This window comes from Triticum dicoccoides, chromosome 4B (genome assembly GCF_002162155.2).
Source record: "Triticum dicoccoides isolate Atlit2015 ecotype Zavitan chromosome 4B, WEW_v2.0, whole genome shotgun sequence".
Lineage (NCBI taxonomy): Eukaryota > Viridiplantae > Streptophyta > Magnoliopsida > Poales > Poaceae > Triticum > Triticum dicoccoides.
The window spans coordinates 535,554,546-535,573,140 of record NC_041387.1 but is presented as its reverse complement, the minus strand read 5'-3'; the positions used below and the strand labels follow the sequence as shown (position 1 = coordinate 535,573,140).

The 18,595-nt window shown below is 47.8% G+C and overlaps 1 protein-coding gene across 2 annotated transcripts; it reads left to right on the top strand.

Annotated features, from left to right (window-relative positions):
• The first annotated feature begins 5,833 nt into the window (after positions 1 to 5,833).
• LOC119291316 lies at positions 5,834 to 10,032 on the top strand. 2 transcript variants are annotated; one of them, XM_037570058.1, is made up of 4 exons: positions 5,834 to 6,296; positions 7,627 to 8,493; positions 8,684 to 8,839; positions 9,564 to 10,032. In XM_037570058.1, exons 2-4 carry the CDS (start codon positions 7,678 to 7,680, stop codon positions 9,630 to 9,632), a joined length of 1,041 nt encoding a protein of 346 aa, XP_037425955.1. In that variant the 5' UTR covers positions 5,834 to 6,296; positions 7,627 to 7,677; the 3' UTR covers positions 9,633 to 10,032. The 2 variants fall into 2 exon arrangements, with proteins under 2 accessions (XP_037425955.1, XP_037425954.1); XM_037570057.1 differs by having other exon boundaries at positions 5,845 to 6,296; positions 9,568 to 10,029.
• The last annotated feature ends 8,563 nt before the right edge of the window (positions 10,033 to 18,595 follow it).

Here is an 18,595-nt window from a genome sequence, read left to right as displayed (position 1 = left end):
GCCTCGAGCCGCAGCACCTCGGCCGACTTCGCACTCTTTCCGGTCTTCGGAGCCATGGCGGAGGCGGTGGGGGAGCGCGGAGGCGTTGGTGGCAACGGCGGCGACGGGCGGCGGAGCGCTGCACTCTTTCGGCTTGGGAAGCGGAGGGGAGCGACGGAGCTTTCTGAGGAAGAAACCGCAAGTGGCGAAGGTGGGGGAACGGCCCCTGTTTCCTCTGCTTATAAAGAGGAGAGGCGAACGTTACACCTTTCTTGATTAAAGAATTGCCCACGATCCCTCCCACGACGCCGCGTTTGACGCGTGCCGTTACGGGAGGGCGCGGTGGATACGGAGTTAGATTTGGTGTGGACTCAGGCCGCGTGTGCCCATGCCCTGTTTTGGGCCTGGCCCAACAGCGCTCGGCACCGTGTGTGGCCCAGGCCCGGGAGCTCCTGTCGGTGTACTAAAGTAGGGGTACCTTAGTATCCCGAACTTGTGCACGGGCAGTCGCAGCGTCCCGCGACGAGGCTTGCCGGGCGTCCGCCAAGATCCTCCGCTATTCCTATTGATGCCATTCAAGAACAAAGTGTTTTAACTAAGAAGACAAGGCCCCGGCAAGAGGAGCTTGCCGGGAAGGCCAGCCAAGAAACTTGCCGCGACGCGCCGCGCGTCCCGGCAAGACCCGGCGAGCGACAAGCTTTCGGGTGCGACAAGACAACGACCGTGGCAAGGCGCTTGCCGCGATGAAGCCACTACTCTGCGCCCATGCTCCAGCGCATCCGACGACGTGTCACCACAGGATCGTTCCTGGCGCACGTGGCGGGTGGCTGTGCAGCCAAGTGGTGCGAGGTGACAAGTGGAGATGACGAGAAGGCCATCGTGGCGATCGGTGGCGCCCCTAACGGTCGTTTCCTGCACTGTTTGAGCGACCGGACGGGCATTAAATGCCCTTGTCCCCTGCCGTCAGAGTTAGGTAGGGGACACTGTAGATAGCGGTTGTACCTACCCCTCTTTTTACTTTTATACCCCTGTCTGCGTTGCCACCTGTCGGTGACCCCTTTAACCTATAAAAGGAGGCCCATGCGCAACGTAGAAGGGGTTCGACTCATTCGAAACTACAACACACTCACGCTCTCAAGCAAGAACAGAATATAAACACAAAGCAGCAGTAGGAGTTTTATCTCTCCGGAGAGCTCCGAAGCTGGGTAAAATCCCTCGCGTGCTTCGCCTCGATCCGCTCTTCGTGCGCCCTCCGCTCCCTGCCGGACCGAAAAGGGGCCCTGCCCCATAGGTGCTCGTTTCCCACGACATATATACATGCATGTGGAAATAAGAAAACTGTACGTGGAGTGGATGATGGCGCAGCGCGGAATGCTGTGTGCCACAGAAGCATGTATATTGCCCTTCATTATTCTTTTTAATATTGATGCACTCGACCATAAATCAGAAATTTGCTATAGTCGGAGAAGATATGAAAGGGAGGAAGTGAGCCAAATGGGAGATGCATGTTGGGGAGGGAGGACACTGCTAGAGGAAGGTGTTCATCTCAGGCTCGCAATTGATGCCAATTTTTTCATAATTGGTCATCTCAGGGAAGGGTAGAGAAATACTTTTCATATCATGTGAACCATTATTTATTACCAGCAACTTACCAGATTAAGCTTAGAAGCTTTATCCTCAAATGTATAATCCTTCTGTTTCAATGAAATATATGTTTCCTGCTTGTTCTAATAGAGTTCATAGTTAGCGCAGTAGCAAGTATTGGCACCATATGTGGATCTTGACTCACTTGCCAATATGACTGATGGATATTGAGGAAGTGACTTGAAGGCACATTTATGTTGGTGTGACCCTCTCATGCTCTTCAACGATGAGAAGGTGATATCTAACTCTCATTGAGTTTCCTTCCACTTGAACCTCTATGTAACAGCAGAATAGAAAGTTTAGCAAAACCTGAAGGTAGGCCTCAGCGTGTAATACTTGGAAGTGAGGACACCCGGCATCTTATAGTAAATGCAGTACACGTATAGCCGGATGTGCTGATCAATTTACATAGGCATAACCAATCTCACGCTACTTTATTACTCTGTATAATCGCATGCTTGCTCTAGTAGCTCTATAGGATGCCTTTTTTTTCTTCCAGGGTACTTGCTTGTTTTGGCTATTCTATCATGATCTCGTACTTACTTGTCCAGCATGTATATGTATTTTTCTCAGAAAAAGCATGTCTATGTATAATATTTTATACAGTAAAATGTACTTCCAAACAAACCATTTACTTTACTTGATGCTCACTAATTTTAATAACTACAAATATACCCTTTCCTATATTCTTGTGCTAATTTCTATGTTATTCTACTTTTCTATAGATTACAGAGGATGCTTAGTTGTTCGAATTTCTCTAAAAATAACCAAAACTTTCCTGTATGCTTTGGCCTGAGAACATGGTCTAGACCAGCTCATCTATTGTATATGTACGAAAACTTGGTTCCTTTTTCACTCTATATGGTACTGTAATAAACTGATATTTATCAAATGGTTCTATGGTAGATTACACGAGCTGTTGACTTAAAATGTTGCTCTTGATACATACTCCCTCCGTTCCTAAATATAAGTATTTTCAGAGATTCCAATATAGACTACATACCGTATGTAGTCTATATTGGAATCTCTGAAAATACTTATATTTAGGAACGGGGGAAGCTATTATGCTTGGTTGTGGAAGAGTGTATCCAACAGGATCCACCTGACTACGGCCAATTGATGCTTGCACAACATCACGGAATGGTTTTTGGAGACATGCGTAGTGGTTGGAGATGCATAACTACATGTCTTTCTACTTTGGGCTCGGGCTTGAACCTCTCATTGTGTAAGTCGATGTGTGACTATGGGATCGTTATATCGTGTCTCCTTGTACTGCAGTATGCTACATAGAATAGTTAGAAATTGGGCTATACTATATACAAGATTGTATTAGCATTTTGAATCTAAGCTAATTCTTGTTCCCCCCTTCTGCTTTATTCACACCACGTTTCAAGAGATAGTGTACAACTCCATAGATGGCAGCAGGCTGATCATGAGTGAAGATGTACCGTAGTAGGTCGTCACCGCACTCCAATTCTGCAAACCGACAGTTTCCATGGAGAGCGAGGCGGTGCAGGGCACTGGTTATTGATTCTCTTCAGGATTTGTCCCAATAAAGTTTGGCCGATTCTCTTCAGGATTTGTCCCAATGAAGTTTGGCAACTCACGGGCACATATCTCGACAATATTTTTTAAATAAAAAATGAGGCAAGAAATCGCATGCTATATATCATTTTCGGATATATATATCATGTCGTATATCATGGCAGCAAAAGCACATATTGCTCGTCGCCCTCAGCTACCATAGTGTGCATTCCTTGCACCGGGAATCGGCATGGGATGCCGGGAAGAGGGGGGGGGATGCCATGGAGGGAAGAAGAGACAATGGTGAAAGGAAAGTGCGGGCTGAATGATGTGGCGTTGTGGGGAGGCGGCAGTGAGATGCCGTGGAGGGGAGAGATGGCAGCAACACGATGTGGCGAAGAGAGCAGGCCAGGGTAACGAGATGTGAGTGTGAGCGGTGTGCCATGCGGTGAGAGTGAGTGAACTATTTTTTAAGATGGGAAGAAACGAAGAAGTTGTTTCCTTTTCTTAGGGAAAAGCAATTGTTTGCTATGAGGGAAAGTAATGTCACATCTTTTACATAGCAAAAAATATCACATGCTCTAGCAAGTCATTTCTGAAACATAATGACCAACAAGTGATTACCTGGTGAGTCTATAGTTTATTAAAATTGGGATGCGACTCACTGTACTAAAAAAACACGATGCCACTCACTCCGACAAAAAAGGTCACCTGCTTGAAGTGAGCAGATGGCCAATGAATTTTTTTGAGGGAAAATGAATATATATATTATATGGGCTTATACGTGTTTATATATATATATATACATATATATATATATATATATATATATATTCACTTTTATAGAATATAGATAAAAATTGATGGCTTTAGATGATGCTTTCAAAATATCGATTGAAAAAGCTTTATGATGGATGGACTGAAAACTTATTGAGTCTTATACAATTGGAAGAGATGAATACAAATAATTGTTCTTCTTTTTATACTTTTTGCACATGATAACACAAAAAAGTGTATTTTTATATGTTTATTTTTGTAGAGTATGAGAGTGATGGAGATGTATTATGCCGATGTTCAAAAAGAATCCATCAATAAGGGTGTTGACACGATGTTCTGGAAGGGACTAAAAGTTCACCGAGTTATATACAACAATACATGTTTATATATGCAATCAAAACGAACAACTAAAAAGCCCGTGGCAACGCACGGGCATTCTCCTAGTTTGAGTTGGGTCTGACAGGATGTAGTCCGCCCGCTGAACACGCACGACAGTAACGGCGCGCGGCGGCACACACGCATGCACGCGCTGCACATGGCGACCCGACCACCCCTCGTAGGGGCACACGCACGCATGCTGCACACGGCGACCATGGCGTTGACCCCGACTACCCCGTGCAGGTCGGTCTGGTCCTGACCGAGATTTAGCCTTGTCAGTCGGTACAGGAAAAGAAGACCGTTGGGTGCCTCGGTCCGGTTCGCCGGTGACCGGTCCAAATGGCGGCCCAATGAGGGACTAGACCGTGTCCACCTTCCAGCTGTTGGTCGTGCTCGGGGAGGAACCCCTCCGTGGTCGGAGTCCATGCTCACTGTCAACCGCTCCACCATGACAGCAATGCATCTAGCGCAAACCTCACCCGACTATGGCCACCTCACTGGCGCCGGGGAGGACCTCTACCATGTCCAGTAGAACCCGAGTTCCCGAGCCATGGGAGGAGGATCCTTGTGGCAGTGTACTGGAGAGAAGAGGAGGAGGACGATGATGACATGATGTCCGGCAGGATCCCACCTAGCCATGTCTAGGGAAGGAGGAGGAGGAGGAATCCAACTTCAGTCCCGACCTCCTCGAAGCTCACGGCATGGAGAAGGGCCGCAGCGCGTGAGCGCTAGTGCCTGCACGCAGGTGTCGGAGGGAGGGCACAGGGGACGGCAACTGCAAGAGGAAAAGATCGGGATTTTTTTTTCATCTCGTGCCGCAACAAGAGTCATAGGTGTATCTTCACAATAAAAAAAAGCCAGGGGTTGAGGTGGGGGCGGTTTTGGGACATGTAATTGGGGCTAGGAAGTGGATCTAATATACTAAAAGATAGTTTTTCTTTGTTTTTCATCAAGCGTGACGTGCAGCGTACATTTTTCCTTTTTTCTCATCTAGCCAAACGTGCAGACTTTGTTCCGCAATGTCTGTTTTTTTTTTTTTCCTTATTACATGTGTGTAAATTTATTTTTAAATCTCATCCATCAATCTTTATAATTAACATAAAATCAACGGATATAAAAGGGTGACGTATGGAGAATTATGAAAAGTCTCCTCCCTTTAATATTAGGTAAAGATAAAGATAAAAATTTTCATCTATTCACTAAATGGTACTTCCTCCGTAAAGAAATATAAGAGCGTATCTCCTAAACGCATATAAGAGCGTATAAGAGCGTTTAGATCTCTTTTCTTTACGGATGGAGTATGTTGTAATGATATCCCCTTGCTTGCGTTCGAAATACGGTTCTGCCTCGTCATAAGTTCATCGGATAAAATTGTATCTTGGGCGATACATGAGGTGCACTCCATCACCACGTTACCCATACGGCAGCTACGATACGCTCGCGAGGAGAGGGACGCATAAATCTGCAGGAGACGCGGTGTCCATGCAATCTCCCCCTCCCGATTCGCCACCAGCGCGCTCCGCCTCCCTCTTCTCCCGCGTGCCGCAGCTCGTCCCGTCGGCCATCTCACCATCGTAGGCCATCTCACCATTCGCAGCCATCATCCCCACCGTCGCCCCCTCGTGGGCAGCGGTAGGTGCAGCTTCTCCACGGAAGCTGGCGCACGGCGCTGAAGCTGCGGCACTTCCGACGAATCTGGGCCTGGGCCTGCTTCTTTCTTTACAGGCTGCCTCCAGCTGTCATATAATCACCCCTCAAAAAAACAAAATCTGTCATATAATCCCTAGCCCTTTCATCACCGAACAAAAACAAAAAGAATAGAAACCCTAGCCATCCGCCCGCCTCCGCCTCGCCGCCAGAGCCCCCGGTGGAACATAATGAAATCAGCCGCCGGCGCCGCAGATTGTGGGGGCATAGCAATATCATCATCCAATCCTCACAAGAGGACGAGGAGGGGGCACAAGGGTGTTCTGTAGCTTCACCATCTGCCTCTTGTGAGTACACACTACTCTGCTCTTCCTCTTGCTATATTCTTGTAATTGGAAGAATTGATTTTAATTCCCCAGTTCGCTCGCCTACCCCTTTTGACTTTTTAACAAATCTGTTAGTATATAACAATCAAACCCCTTTGCCGATCCAACTCCTCTTTCCCAAATCTCCATGTCAAAATCCACAGAAAACGGAAGGGAAGGAGCTTGCCTTCCCTTGGGGCAGCAATGGAGGGCGGCGGATGAGGGGTTTGGGGGCGGGGACGCGCCGGAGCAGCACGGGCAACGGACGGTGGGGCGCAGCGGCTCTGGCGATTCTTGCTGATTGCCCCCTCCTCTCTGTCCTTGCGTGTTTGGAGTCTTAGGGAATTGCACGAGGGCAAATTAGTCAAATTGGAATATCGTAAGACCAGTTTTTTTTAATTATCAGGTAACTGAAGAGATAACAACGCGAAGGGGGCAATTAACAATCGAAGTTTCAATTAACTCCTCACCACCCTCACCTTAGACACATATAAAGATAAAGGATACCCATCTGCCTCCGGCGAGTGAACATGCATACATGTTGATCCATATTACTACTGGTCGACTGATTCACTTATTTTCAGCCATTTTCGATGGCTCACTTATGTTGGAAATAATGAGTGTTGTCTATCAACTACACACTTATTTGTGGTGCCGCTCACAAATTGCATATTTGAGTCTTAGGGTGAGGCATGTAGATCCCATTAATTGTAAGTTGAGAGGATGAATCGCTCTCTAAAAGGAATTAATTGATTCTCAATTTTTTGGGATCGTAGGGCAATGATTTACTTAACTTGAAAAGATAGAATCTAGACTACACTGTCTATCACGACATAATTGACAAATAGTATTTGTGAAGTTCTTTGAAATTGGTAGACATGCTGCTCTTAGCAAGCCGTGCTCAAGCATCTCGGTTTTAATCCGAGTGGGAGCAGGCATCTTGAGCAATGCGACATGATGAGTTTTGTTTTCTAACATGTAGATTGACATAGTTTTTTAATTTAATCGTATGCTCTAGGCCCCTCCAATTATCCAATTATCAATGTGCCTAGGAAGTCTTCTCACCAGTTGACATATATGGTGTGCTCCATTATTAATTAACTTCCTTAAGTATACAATTTCATTAAGTACATTCCAGTAAGCATAAAGTCCATGAATCATAGCAATTCCATGTAAAGCATATATAATTTCATATTTAGGTATTCTGAATATTAATAATTCCAACCAATTGGAATATAGTTCCATGATACATTTGTTACGACTAGACATTAAAAAGAAACATATGATCAAATTGTATTCTTGTCTCATGCAGGATACTTTAAGTGACATTGTGTCATTGTTAAGCTTCAAAGAGGCTGCGCGCATGAGCGTACTGTCGAGTCAGTGGAGACATCTCTGGAGATCATGTATCAGAGACTTGGTCTTCACTAGGGAGACAATGTGCTGCCCCATGCCCATGAGCCGAGAGGAACAAGATCGAGAAGCTTTCATCAGGAATGTTGAGTGCGTATTGTGCCAACTCGATCCCACCATTGCTAGGGACAAATTCGTGCTCGAGTTCAAGCTCATCAATACAAATGTGCAGACCCATGTTGACAGATGGGTCGCCTTTTGTGCAACATCAAGAGTGAAGCACATTGTCTTCGATTTCAAACCAGGGTCATGGGGCAAACACGACAATTCGTTCAACTTCCCAATACACCTTTTCATCAATGGCGCTCCTGCTGTCAGATCTTTGTGCCTCATGTCTGCCTACCTAAACCCAGTACCTGGTTTTTGTGGCTTCACAAACCTTAGAAAGCTCATGCTCGACTCGGTGTCTGGAGATATCCAGTGCATGTTGTTGCCAGCGTGCTCCATGCTTGAGTGGCTTAGCATCGTGCGTTGCACCCTCCACAGCTTGACTACTTCCCAACCGTTGCGCCAGTTGCGATACCTGTGTGTGCACTACTGCTTCAATGTGCAGAAGCTTGAGGTGCAAGCTCCGAACCTTAATACCTTCATATTTGGCAGCTTGGAGACCCACCCAGTGTCATTTATCATTGATGGATGTCTAGAGATACAGGAGGTGACTATCAAGTTGCCAACATGGAGGAGTGACCTTTTTGACTACGCCTTCGCGGATCATGGTATGGCGAATGTGCCCAAGCTCTCTGTGGAACTTGCAATTGATTCCAAGGTGATCCTTTTGTTTTATATGTATGTTAACAAAAAATAATATCTTGCATGTTAGTTATACTGCTGTACTTTCAACTTCTAAAAATGCGCCTTGTCCTTTTTAGTGTCGATCCATGGTAATTAATTGTTGTTCGTTTTCTGACCATCCCATGTTTCATTTTGCCATGGTTGTGTGCGTTCATGTCATGCAGGTGCCTGGATGTGCAAAATGCCCTAGTAAGTTTGTCAACCTGAAGCATCTTATATTGACCGTCGATGTACTTGCAAATGATAAGTATACAAGTGGCATTCTTCGTTTGGCTTGTCTTTTGGAATTAAGCCCAGTTTTGAATCGTCTTGAACTGCATGTAAGTGATCCATCTCTTTGATATTTATGTACTACAATTATCTGATCGAGCAAAACAACATAAGTTATAAAATCGGGCTTTTCTCTTTATGTTGTAATATCCTGTCATAATATGTTTTCTCATCGTGCATCCTAGTTACTGTTAAGCGGTACTCCCTCCATTCCACAATGTAGTGTGCCCACGCTTCTCGAGATTCAAGTTTGACCGTAAATTTAACCAACGAGACTGACTGCGGCGGGAGCAAAAATTATACCATTGAATCCGACCGTAAATTTAGCCAACGAGACCGACTGCGGCGGGAACAAAAATTATACGACTGAATTATATTAAAAATACGAATTCAGTGGTATAATTTTTGCTCCCGCCGCAATCGGTCTCGTTGGTTAAATTTACGGTCAAACTTGAATCTCGGGAAGCGCGGGCACACTACATTGTGGAATGGAGAGAGTATGAAACATGACATTAATGTACACTCATTTTTCTCTCATGCACAGTAGTGCAGTACCTCAGCATGCTAGATTATATTACTATTTTTTAGCATCAAGTAATTTCAGGATAAGGTTGATTGTTTAAAGGGAGTTGGCGTTATTGTTCTAATTAAGCAAGAATAACTTTTGAACCACAAAGCTTACATGTCTCCGATTGACTTTTTTATTTCCAGAGAGGTGCTTTTATGAAATAGTGATTAACTGTTAAGTTTGTTTTGTTTACTGTCTTTGATAAGGCAGATCGTATGCGTACTCAGAACAGGAGAAGTGTTGAATCGGATAGAGGAGTTGCCCCCGGCCCGTGAGCCACATTATCATCTGAAGACATTACAGATGACCGGAGTCTACGGCTACAACAACCTGTTTATTCTGGCACTGCATTATGCTCGAACTGCCATGGCGCTAGAGCACATGGTCATCGATCCCGAGGCAAAGAAGAGCTATGTTCTGACTCGTGATGCGGTAGAAGAGGATGCGGTCCATTGGGGCCGACGGATGGCCAATGAACATCTTCAGGGACGAGGGTTGGATGGCATCCTCACCATCTTGTAAATGGGAGGTCCCGCCAGGGAGAGATTGTAGTATTGTTTTTTATGCTTGTAAATGGGAGGTCCCACCGGGGAGAGATTGTAGTACTGTATTGTTTTTTATGGATGTTATTTACAGTATCTTTATTCCTAAAGTGGGATTTGATAGTTTCCATTCCATGATTTGTTTTTGTTGGTTTATTTTTGTTTGATTTTTTTGCCTCGTCTCCCACTGATTTTTTTTACCTTCTCTGTTTTTGTGTGTGACTTCATCCTGTTGACCCATGCTTGCCTCTCCGTGCTGCTGCGATGGGTCATGCCGTATCCCTCGTCCTTGTGGGGGCACCGTCTGCCTCTCCTACTCATTCACTTGCTGCGATGGGTCATGCTGTATCCCTCGTCCCTGTGGGGGCATCGTCTGCCTCAGCTACTCAATCACTTGCTGCGATGGGTCATGCGGTATCCCTCGTCCCTGTGGGGGCACCCCAGAGGCGTAGGACGTGTTTGGTTGCCCGCATGAGGCCCGGGCGGGAAGAATTTGGCCTGTTTTGTTTCCTGCATTCACTGTGCGGCCCGCATCGCACGAAGCTGAAAGCACGTCCATGCCTGGCCCATCAGTAGCTCGCGAGCCCAGCCAGGGCGAGGCAGGGGAGGGCGACGCGCTTCTCCCCTCGTGCGAGCAGGGGAGATGGCGCGAGCTCGCCCGCTTCGGCGAAAAATTGGCGGGAGGATTTCGGCTCATCTCCCGCCGTTCCACCCCTATTTAGCCCCTCCCTCACCGCCCCAACTCCCGCCACCATTCTTCCTCCGTTCGCGCTTTCCCGCCGACGCGCATCGGCACCGACGAGCAGGTAAGCGGCGCATCTTCATCGGCCGGCTGTCCACGGCGTCGGAGCTCCTTCACCGGCCGGCGTTCATCTTCCACCACCGCCCCCCTCGTCCTCAAGCTGCAGCCAAGGCATCTGTGAGTTCAATCCCTCTTTCTCTCTGTTCCTTCTAGATAGATCTGAGCTACAGCTAGGGTTTGATCTAGATGCATGGTTGATTAGTGGTCTGATCTGTGAGCTGATATGGTTGGTGAAAAGGATCGATATAGTTGACTAGAGGGGGGGGGGTGAATAGGCAACTAACAATTTTTAAGCTTTTCTTTACCAATTTAAACTTTGCAATAATAAAGGTTGTCTAGAAGTGCAACTAGGTGGACAACCTATATGATGCGATCAACCCAAGCACAAGAGCAAGCAAAGATAGAAACACAAATAAGCTTGCACAAGTAAAGGGATAAGATAACCAAGAGTGGAGCCGGTGGAGACGAGGATGTGTTACCGAAGTTCCTTCCTTTTGAGGGGAAGTACGTCTCCGTTAGAGCGGTGTGGAGGCACAATGCTCCCCAAGAAGCCACTAGGGCCACCGTAATCTCCTCACGCCCTCGCACAATGCAAGAGCCGTGATTCCACTATTGGTGCCCTTGAAGGCGGCAACCGAACCTTTACAAACAAGGTTGGGGCAATCTCCACAACTTAATTGGAGGCTCCCAACAACACCACGAAGCTTCAACACAATGGAAGATGGCTCCACGGTGACCTCAACCGTCTAGGGTGCTCAAACACCCAAGAGTAGCAAGATCCGCAAGGGATAAGTGGGGGGAATCAAAAGTCTCTTGGTGGAAGTGTAGATCGGGCCCTTGTCACCCAATCTCGAGCAAATCAACAAGTTTGATTGGCTAGGGAGAGAGATCGGGCCAAAATGGAGCTTGGAGCAACAATGGAGCTTAGAGATGGAAGAGGTGGTCAACTAGAGGTAGGAGACACGCCTTTTATACTCGGAGAAAAGATCCAACCGTTATCCTCTTGTTCAGCCCGCGACACGCGGTACTACCGCTCCGAAAACGCGGTACTACCGCACGGCCACGCGGTACTACCGTGGAAGGCCACGGTACTACCGCGGCAGCAGCAGAGCCTGGGACTGGCCTGACTGAGCGCAGTACTACCGCTGGCGCGGTACTACCGCGCACCATTGCGGTACTACCACAAGGCAGGCAAGCCCCAGCCTACGAAGAGCCCGGATAAAATAAATTACATCTGTGCCTACTTCCGCTGAAAAAGAAACAGTGCGAAAACCCGACGCGGTACTACCGCGCCCGAGGCGCGGTACTACCGTGGAGGCGCGGATGTAAAATTACATCCGCTCCTACTACCGCGGCGCAACGGTACGGGGCATGAGGGCCACGGTACTACTGCTCCAAGAGAGCGGTACTACCGTGTCCACTCGCGGTACTACCGCGCAAGATGTGCGGTACTACCGTGTGGGTGCGGATGTAAAAAATTACATCCGCGCCTACTACCGTACCAGAGCAGCACAAGGCCTGGGAGTTGCGGTACTACGGCTCCAGGGGAGCGGTACTACCGTGACCCCCAGCGGTACTACCGCTGGTGCTTGCGGTACTACCGCTTCCTAGAGCAGTACTACCGCAAGAACAGCAGTAGCCGCCGGTTTTAAGCACAACTATGACAACGGGAAGATGCTCCAAAGTGCAAGGAAAGGAAGGACAAGTGTACGCGTTGATTCCACCCAAACCTTTCCGACGCGGACCCCCTCTTAATAGTACGGCTCTCCTACGACTCAAATCCACCAAAAAGAAACGTAGGACGACGCCGTCTTCAATAGTCTCCGAGGGGCACCGAATCGTCTCGTGCCTAGTGATGAAACATCTAAGAAACTCAAGGCATACGATTAGACCGCAAAAGTATCGTCATCAATCACCAAAACACATACGGGATAAATATGCCCTTACAATCTCCCCCTTTTTGGTGGATTGATGACAATACGGGATTTGCACAAAGATACGATAATATTGAGCAAGGGCAAACCCCTCCTCTCCAAAATATAGATGGGCTCCCCCTAGATGTGTGCACTCTGGATGAATGCTTTGGACTGCATAGCACACATACTAGGATCACCACTCCCCCTATATTTTAGAGACAAAGGCCCGAAGAATAACATCTAAGCAAGATATAGCACAATATAACACAAGCTCGCTAAGATAGATAGAGTGCATATGTCTTACACCATATGAAGGAAAAGCAACTAAAACGAGGTTCAAACGAGGTTCAACCGAGAATGCAATAAACACACCAAACACGAACACGACACAAGACTCGCAAATCCCTACACTCTCTCCCCCTTTGGCATCGAGACGCCAAAAAGGCAGAGAGGACACCTACACACAAGCGGTGGCTCAAGCAGCAGGGAACTCATCCCAACCCTCTCCGTCAGACTCCTCGGCAGCAGGGATGGACTCCTCGACGTCCTCCTCAGAATCAGTCCACCTGTAGCCTTGCTTCTCCATCCACTCAGCCTCTGGAGTGATGCGCTCCTCAGACCCGCCAGACACATCCTCACCATAGAGCTACAAGATCTTCCTGTCCCGGCGACGACTCTCCTTGGACGCCACGTGAGTCCTGTACTGCCCTTTGGCTTGCATGCAGAAAAGAGTCTTCATCTTGTCCTTCAGCTTCTTGGCCCATGAAGGCATAGAGGAGCTCTAGGAAGGGCTAGCAGCATGGCCCTCAGCAACATTCTCGGCGCCAGCATCCTCCTCACCAACAGCAGCCCTAGCAGCAGACGCCTCGGCACGAGTAGTAGTGTTGGCCCAGTTGGGTTTGACACGCAGACAGATGGGATCATGGCGAATCCAGTCAGGGGGAAGGAACGATAGGGCCCGTAGATAGGCACTTTGCGGTTGAACACCGCAAACCGAAGCTCACACCACATGATGTGTGAGACATCAAGTGGCTGAGTCTGAGACAAACGAGCCTCCTCGCAGATGAGCATCATATCCACCATATAGGCATGGACCTTGTCCTTGTCACCAATGCGAGGGAACAATGAGTTGCGGAAGATGCGGTACATGATATCCAGAAAAGAGTTGAGCACCAACCCTATCTTTCCACTTGGAAGCGTCTTCTCAACATAGTACGGTGCAAGCCTGTCCTTGTTGGCAGAGTCAGAGTTGGCATGGGGGCAAACACCCACGGGAGCGTCGAGCCAGTCATCAGGTACTTGGAGCAAATCCATGAACTCCTTCCAGGTAGCAGTCAGCTTACGGCCATTGGTCATCCAGGTCATCCTCCTCTCCTCATCAGGGTGAAAGTAAACCGAAGCAAAGAACTGATAGATAAGCTTAGGATCATAGTCAAGGTGAAAGGATATCACATGCTCAATGCCAAACTGCTCCACCAAGTCCAGAGCCTCTCCAAAGTAGGCACGGAACTTGTCCTTCCTCAAGTGATGCATGTCAATCCATTTCACATCCACATAGGTATTCTGCTTGTTCTTGATGACATCCAGATAGATGTGGTTTGTTGCTTGTTCCAAAACAGCTCACAACCCCTGACAGAAGAACGAGGGGTCACGTACGGGTGAATCTGCCTGAGACGGACATAGTCAGATTGGGGCATCTCATCCATGCCCTTGCGGGCTCCTTGAACTTGCTAGCAGTAGTCTTGACATTGCGCTTGGGGGCAGAGGAGCCCTCTGGTGTGTCACCTGGGTTGCGCAGACGCTTGGAGCCAGTGTCACGACTGGGATTGGAACGGCGAGAGCCACCACCTGAGACACACACGCAAAACACCAACGAACGCGAAGAGAATCAATGCAAAGACCACAACAAAGCACAAGAAACACATAGGAAATATACGTGAAGGTTGGCCAGCGTTAGATGTGAGCCACGGTAGGACTGCCAGTGTCTGCGGTACTAAAAAATTAGTACCGCTCCAAGTCGCGGTAGTACCGTGCTAGGTCACGGTAGTACCGTGGTTGGAGCAGTAGTAAGGTTTTAGTGCCGCAGTGTGCGCGGTAGTACCGCGCCCGATGGGCGGTAGTACTGCGTCGCGTCAGATCCGAACGGCAGTTCGAATCTGAAAAGACCTGCGAAACAATGGCAGTGCTACGGTGATCAGATCTCGCGCATGACAACAAAACCAGTATAATTCCTATGCAGGGCTACTCTCCATCATCCTATTCTTGCAAAGAGAAGGCCTACGAATCTCTAGAACATCCAAGTCTTCCCCAACAACCTAAAGACAAAGAACGCAATAAAACAAGAAAGGATTGGGGAAAAACCTGGGTCCATAGCAAGAGCACGGGGTGGGGAAGGATCCCACCGGACGGAATCACGGGAGGGCAGTCGGAGGAGGAGATCCGGCGACGAACGCCGGCTCCTATCTTGAGCGGGAGAGAGAGATGAGACGACGTGGGAGGAACTGCGAATGGGTATGGGGGAGTTAGAACTCCCCCTGCCCGTCCTTATCCCCACGCGCCCAAGACGGCGCGGTAGTACCGCAGGTCATCGCGGTAGTACCGCTCGGGCGGAAGTACCGCACCAGAGCGGTAGTACCGCTCACCCAGGCGGCGGTAAAAAATTACTGCCGCGTGGGGGCAGTAGTACCATGCTCCCACATGCGGTAGTACCGTGGCTGGCCGCGGTAGTACTGTAGCCGGCCGCGGTAGTACCGCGAGCTCAAGACACCCCCGGTTTCAACACAAAAGAAAAGGCCTTTGCACGGAAACTTTTCACACAAAGGAAGCCACAAGCACACACACAACCCAAAGGTAGAAAGACAACAAGAGAACACCAAGCAACACAACCTCTCAAAAGGATAGGGCGGTGGCCGAATCCACCTATGTTTGAGTTAGATGGTTTGGCACCGCGAAGAATTATCCTTGGGCCCATGACCAAAACTCGTCTTTGAAGCACAAGTACCATCAAAAATGGCTAATGTGAAAGAGTTGATCTATTTATGCATGAAGGGGGGAGGGAGAGTTCATTGAGAGAACAACACTCCCCCTTTGTCCATGCCTACACCTAAACTAGACAACAAGATGAGTGTGGTGGGGGGTGCACGGGTTCAAGTCACATTGCTCAAATCAATGATATTTAGCTCATGCCTTAACTTGCGAAATCTTGCTTCATCCAAGGGCTTCGTGAAAATATCTGCAAGGTTATCATGAGTGTTGACATACTTGAGCTCGATCTCCCCTCGCCTAATGTGATCCCGGATGAAGTGATACTGAATCTCAATGTGCTTCGTCTTGAAGTGTTGCACCGGGTTGAGAGAAATCTTGATGGCACTTTCATTATCACACCAAAGAGGCACTTTGTCACAAATGACACCGTACTCCTTTAAAGTTTGCCTCATCCATAGGAGTTGAGCACAACAACTACCGCCGCCACATATTCCGCTTCGGTGGACAAGAGAGACACACAACTTTGCTTCTTGGAAGACCAACTTACCAAAGAGCAACCAAGAAATTGGCACCCTCCGGAAGTGGACTTCCTATCCACTTTGTCTCCCGCCCAATCGGAATCCGTAAATCCTTCAAGCTTGAAGTTTGCTCCTCTTGGGTACCATAAGCCAAAGTTTGGGGTATGAGCCAAATATCGAAAGATTCGCTTGACCGCCACATAGTGGCTTTCCTTCGGTGCGGCTTGAAACCGTGCACACATTCCCACACTCAACATGATATCCGGTCTAGATGCACAAAGGTAAAGCAAGGAGCCAATCATGGAGCGATATACCTTTTGATCCACCGCTTTACCATTGGGATCAATGTCAAGTTGGCACTTGGTAGGCATTGGTGTAGTAGCCGGCTTGACATCACTTAGCTTGAATCTTTTGAGCATGTCTTGAGTGTATTTGGCTTGGTTGATGAAGGTTCCTTCTCTTCTTTGTTTGATATCGAAACCAAGGAAGAACTTCAACTCTCCCATAGAAGACATCTTGAACTTGAAGGTCATGAGAGCGGCAAATTCCTCATTGAAAGCTTTGTTAGGGGAACCAAAGATAATATCATCAACATATAGTTGGCATACAAACAACTCCCCATTGACCTTCTTAGTAAAAAGAGTGGGGTCGATTTGCCCCACTTCAAAACCACGATCTTGTAACAACTCGGTAAGGTGGTCATACCACGCACATGGGGCTTGTTTAAGGCCATAGAGTGCCTTATCGAGTTGATACACATGATCCGGGAAGTAGGGGTCCTCGAACCCGGGGGGTTGCTTGACATAGACCAACTCATTAATAGGACCATTAAGAAAAGCACTTTTCACATCCATTTGTTGCAACTTAAAGTTGTGATGGGCAGCATAAGCAATCAACAAACGAATGGATTCAAGACGAGCAACGGGAGCAAAGGTTTCACCATAGTCGATACCCTCGACTTGGGAGTAGCCTTGTGCTACCAATCTTGCCTTGTTGCGAAGGATGTTCCCATGAGCATCTTGCTTGTTCTTGAAGATCCACTTGGTTCCAATGACGTTGTGGTTCCCCGATGGCCTTGGCACCAATCTCCACACCTTGTTGTACTCGAAATTGTTGAGTTCTTCATGCATGGCATTGAGCCAATCCGAGTCTTCGAGCGCCTCATAGACCTTTTGGGGTTCAACACAAGAGACAAACGCGTGATGTTCACAATAGTTTGCCAATTGTCTACGAGTGCTTACCCCTTTCATTAGGCTTCCAACCACATTCTCCATGAGATGGCCTTTGGTAGTAAGTTTGGATGCAATCTTGGCGGCACGACGCTCTAATTCTTCCTCGGAGGTGAGATGAGGAGGAGTCACTTGATCATCTTGAGCACCGTCGTGAACATGTTCTTGAGCTTGAGCATGCTCGGGGAAGATAACTCGACCTTGGGCATCATTTGGTGTGTCACCATCGTCTTGAGCACGATCTTGCCCTTGGTCATGTTCATGAGGTTGAGGGCCTTCACTTTGTTCTTCGGAAGCGTGTGGGCCTTGAGTTGGTGATGGCTCCACTTGAGTGGAGCATTGTCCTTCTCCTTCGGCCACAAGGGGTTCCTCAACGGGTAGGATAAAACCAACACCCATTCTTCTTATGGCTTGAGGAGGAATTTCATCACCTACATCACAAGTGCCACGTTGCTCCACTTGGGAGCCGTTATTCTCATCAAACTCCACGTTACATGTCTCCTCAATAAGGCCCGTGGATTTATTGAGGACACGATAAGCATGAGAGTTTGTAGCATAACCAACAAATATGCCCTCATAAGCTCTAGCTTCAAATTTAGACAAACGAACACCTTTCTTGAGAATGAAACACTTACACCCGAACACCCGGAAATACTTGAGATTGGGCTTGTTGCCGGTGAGTATCTCATAAGGAGTCTTGTTCAAGCCTTTGCGGAGATAGAGCCGATTGGATGCATGACATGCGGTGTTGATGGCTTCGGCCCAGAAGTTGTATGGAGACTTGAACTCCGCCATCATGGTCCTTGCCGCATCCATCAACGTCCGGTTCTTCCTCTCTGCAACACCATTTTGTTGAGGGGTATATGGTGCCGAATATTGATGCTTGATCCCCTCTTCACTAAGAAACTCATCCAAGGTGTAGTTCTTGAACTCGGTGCCGTTGTCACTTCTTATTGTCAAGATCTTTGCATTATGTTGACGTTGAGCTTCATTTGCAAAGTCGATAACAGTTTGTTGAGTCTCACTCTTCCTCTTGAAGAAGTATACCCAAGTGTATCTTGAATAATCATCCAAAATCACCAAGCAATACTTTCTACCCCCAAGACTATCAAAGGATGGAGGTCCAAAGAGGTCCATGTGCAGGAGCTCCAAGGGTCTCTTCGAGTAGATGATAGTCGTGGGAGGATGAGCCGTTTCATGAAGCTTTCCTTCGATACAAGCACTGCAAGCACGATCTTTGGCAAAA